This window comes from Emiliania huxleyi (genome assembly GCF_000372725.1).
Source record: "Emiliania huxleyi CCMP1516 unplaced genomic scaffold EMIHUscaffold_405, whole genome shotgun sequence".
NCBI lineage: Eukaryota > Haptophyta > Isochrysidales > Noelaerhabdaceae > Emiliania > Emiliania huxleyi.
In genome coordinates this window covers 15,355-19,147 of record NW_005198931.1, presented here as the reverse complement: position 1 = coordinate 19,147, position 3,793 = coordinate 15,355, and the positions used below count along the sequence as shown (strand labels likewise).

Below are 3,793 nucleotides of genomic sequence, written 5' to 3'. Positions count from 1 at the left end.
CGATCATCCTCGACAACGTGGCGCAGGGCCGCTACCGCTCCATCTGGGTCTCCCTCTCCACGGCGCTCTACTACGACGCCAAGCGCGACTTTCGGGACCTCGGCCGCGCCGACATCAACGTCTGCCCGCTGCACAAGCTCGACACTTCCTGGACACGTCCTGGACACGTCCTAGACATGTCCGCATAGGTCTACCCGCTGCACAAGCTGCCGTACGGCCCGCTCGACCCGGCCGACTATGGCGACGGCGTCATGTTTTGCACCTACCAGTCGCTGATTGCGCAAAACAAGCACTCGGAGCGGCGGATCGACCAGCTGGTGACTTGGGCGGCCGCCTCCGCCTCGGGCGACCCCGCCCGCTTCGAGGGCTGCATCTGCTTCGACGAGGCGCACCGCGCGAAGAACCTCGCGCTCGACCGCGGCGGCAAGGGCACAAAGACGGGCGAGATGGTGCTCGGCATCCAGAAGCAGCTGCCGCAGGCGAGGGTGCTGTACGTGAGCGCCACGGCGGCCGCCGAGGTCAAGGACCTTGGGTACATGTCTCGGCTCGGCCTGTGGGGGCGCGGCACGCCCTTCCCCGACTTCTCCACCTTCGCGGCCAAGATCGAGCGCGCGGGCGTGGGGGCGATGGAGTTGCTGGCGATGGACATGAAGGCGCGCGGGATGTTTGTCTCGCGCATGCTCGCCTTCACCGGCTGCTCCTTCGAGGTGCGCGAGTGCACGCTCGACCAGCAGAACGAGCGGCTGTACGACGAGGCCGTCGAGCTGTGGGACGACATGCTGACGGCGCTCGAGAAGTGCGTCGACATGTGCGGCAGCGACGGCGCCCACCCGCTCCGCCTCTACTGGGGCGCGCACCAGTCCTTCTTCAAGCAGCTGCTCAACTCGATCAAGGCGCGCAACGCGATCGACGAGACCGAGGAGGCGCTGCGGCAGGCGACCATATCTCCCCATATCTCCCGCATATCTCCCCACATCTCGTTGACCGAGGAGGCGCTGGGCAGGGAAAGTGCGTCGTCATCGGCCTGCTCTCCCCTCTCTCCCCATCTCTCCCCCATCTCTCCCCATCTCTCCCCCATCTCTCCCCCTACCTCAGGGAAAGTGCGTCGTCATCGGCCTGCTCTCCCCTCTCTCCCCATCTCTCCCCCATCTCTCCCCCATCTCTCCCCCATCTCTTCCCCATCTCTCCCCCTACCTCAGGGAAAGTGCGTCGTCATCGGCCTGCTCTCCACCGGCGAGGCCAAGGCCAACGAGGCAGCGGAGCGGGAGAACCGCGCGGGCCGTGAGCTGGACAGCGAGGTCTCGACGCCGCAGGAGATTGCGCGCTCGCTGATTGAGCAGCACCTGCCGACGACGCGCGCGGAGGGCGCGCCGCGCGACGGCGGCGGCCTCACAAACGGCTTCGAGTTGCTCGAGCAGCCGGCGGTGCCCGAGGCGGTCCAGATTCGGGACAAGCTGCTGCGGCGCCTCGACGCGATCGACATGCCCTCCAACGCGCTTGACCTCGTCATCGGCCACTTTGGCGAGACGTAGCCGAGATATAGCCGAGATATAGCCTAGATCGCCATCTCCCTCGTGCGCCCGCGGTGGGCGCGTCGGCGAGGTGCGAAGCGAGATGCGACGTGAGATGCGGCCGAGGCGAGGCGAGGCGAGGCGAGGCGAGGCGAGGCGAGGCGAGGCGAGGCGAGGCGAGAGTAGGTGTTGAACACGTGGCCGAGATGACGGGGCGCAAGATGCGCTTCGTCAAAGACGGCGCCGGCGGCACGCGCTGGGAGGCGCGCGCACAGAACGGCGTCTCGCAGGACCAAATCAACATCGCGGAGAAGGATGCCTTCATGGGGGGCACGAAGCGCGTCGCAATCATCTCGGACGCCGCCTCGTCCGGCATCTCGCTCCACGCCGACCCGCGCTTCGCAAACACGCGCCAGCGGCTGCACATCACGCTTGAGCTCGCCTGGTCGGCCGACAAGATGCTGCAGCAGTTTGGGCGCACGCACCGCTCGAACCAGATCACCGCGCCTCACTACGTGCCGCCTCGTCTCCGGCGTCGGCGGATCTCGGCGGGTCTCGGCCGATCTCGGCTCATCTCGGGTAGGTGCTGCTCGTCTCCAACGTCGGCGGCGAGAAGCGGTTCGCCTCGTCGGTCGCGCGCAGGCTCGAGATGCTCGGAGCGATCACCCGCGGCGACCGGCGCGGCGGGCATGGCGCCGCGGCCGACCTGGTCCAGTACAACCTCGACACGGTGCACGGCCACACGGCGCTCGCGCTGATGTTCGACGCGGTGGCGGAGAAGTCCGAGGCGGCGGCGTTGTGGGAGCGCGCCCTCCGGATGCTGCAGTGCCACCGGCAGGGCGAGATGTAGCCGAGATATAGCCGAGATGTAGCCGAGATGTAGCCGAGATATAGCCGAGATATAGCCGAGATATAGCCGAGATATAGCCGAGATGTAGCCGAGATATAGCCGAGACATACCTCCGGATGCTGCAGTCACCGGCAGGGCGCGCCGGCCGACGCGGCTCTCGGTACGCACGTTGGAGGAGCCCTCGCGGAGCCTTCCAGGAGCCTTCCAGGAGCCTTCCAGGAGCCTTCCCCCGCAGGCGTGCCGACGCTGCTCGGCCTCGCCGTTGTCGCCGTCGCGCAGAAGAAGCAAGCGCAGGGCAACCGCGACGTGGCGCGCCTGCCTCAGGGCCTGCAAAAGTACGTGCTCAAGCTGCGCGAGTGGGCCAGCCAGCGTCAGAGCGGCTCGAGCAGGCAGCGGCCGCAGGAGCGCAACGTGTATGGCGACTGCCCAAAGTCTCCGACCCCGAAGATGAGCTGGACGACGGCGGGCGAGGCGCTCGAGCGGATGTGGCTCGGTCCGGACTGGGCGAGGGGCCCTCCTTGCTGACTCTTGAGCCAAATGATGAGCTAGGTGCTCAAGCGGATGCGAGTGCTCAACGCCAACCTGGCGACGCAGACGGACGCCGACCGGCACAACATCAACAAGTTCCTCAACCGGCTCCTCGGCCTGCCCGTGCAGACGCAAAACGCCCTGTTCGAGTGCCGCCGCGCCTCCCGTCTTCCGAGCGGTGCCTTGGAGCCGTCGCACGAGCCTTCTCGCACCTTCCCATAGGTACTACACCTCCGTCTTCAAGTGGGTCGTCGTGACCGCAAAGGCCGGCCGGCTCGAGCCCCCCTGCCCCTTCCCGCTGATGGATGGCGAACCAGCTCCTGCTCATGCGCAGGCGACCGGCCGACTCGAGCCGTCGATCGAGACCATCTCGGGCGAGTCGGTCCTCCTCTCCTGCCTGGAGCCGGAGCTGGCCCAGCCCCGAGAGGGCCCGGGAGAGACCCGGGACTGGCCGAGGCGTAGGTCTCCCTCGCCACGGAGCCCGAGGTGCTGCACAAGGAGCCAAACTCCTCGGCGCTGACGGTCCACTACACGCTCTCTGTGGACTCCGGCCTCTCGCTCGCCTCTGCCAACGGGGCGCTCACCGAGGCCCTCAAGTCGCGTGCCGTCAAGTCGACGCAGCAGGGCGGCGCCACCGGCTTCTGGCAGCAGACGCGCTCGCAGCGGCTGATTCTGGCGCTCGAGATGTCCTCGGGCGGCGAGGCAGCAGCACCAACCCGTAGAAGTGACATCGCGCCTCGAGTGTAAGTTGACGTGTCCTGGCACTGACCTGCGGCAGGCGGGCCAGCGCCTCTTCCGCGTGCTGCGCCCCACGCTGCACACGTCGACCAAGCCGCAGTACATCCGGCACAAGGACTTGCGCGCCCGCTACCGGCCGGTGACGGACGAGGACGAGATCTCGCGC

At 67.5% G+C, this 3,793-nt stretch overlaps 1 protein-coding gene across 1 annotated transcript; it reads left to right on the top strand.

The window, feature by feature from the left end:
* Positions 1-483: 483 nt before the first annotated feature.
* Positions 484-2,753, top strand: EMIHUDRAFT_458956 (hypothetical protein; the record flags this gene model as incomplete). The annotated part of the gene is made up of 5 exons (XM_005769949.1): positions 484-935; positions 1,200-1,521; positions 1,698-2,026; positions 2,095-2,350; positions 2,597-2,753. Coding segments are annotated over exons 1-5 (1,461 nt in total), but the record flags the coding sequence as incomplete, so codon positions are not given.
* Between the last annotated feature and the right edge of the window lie 1,040 nt (positions 2,754-3,793).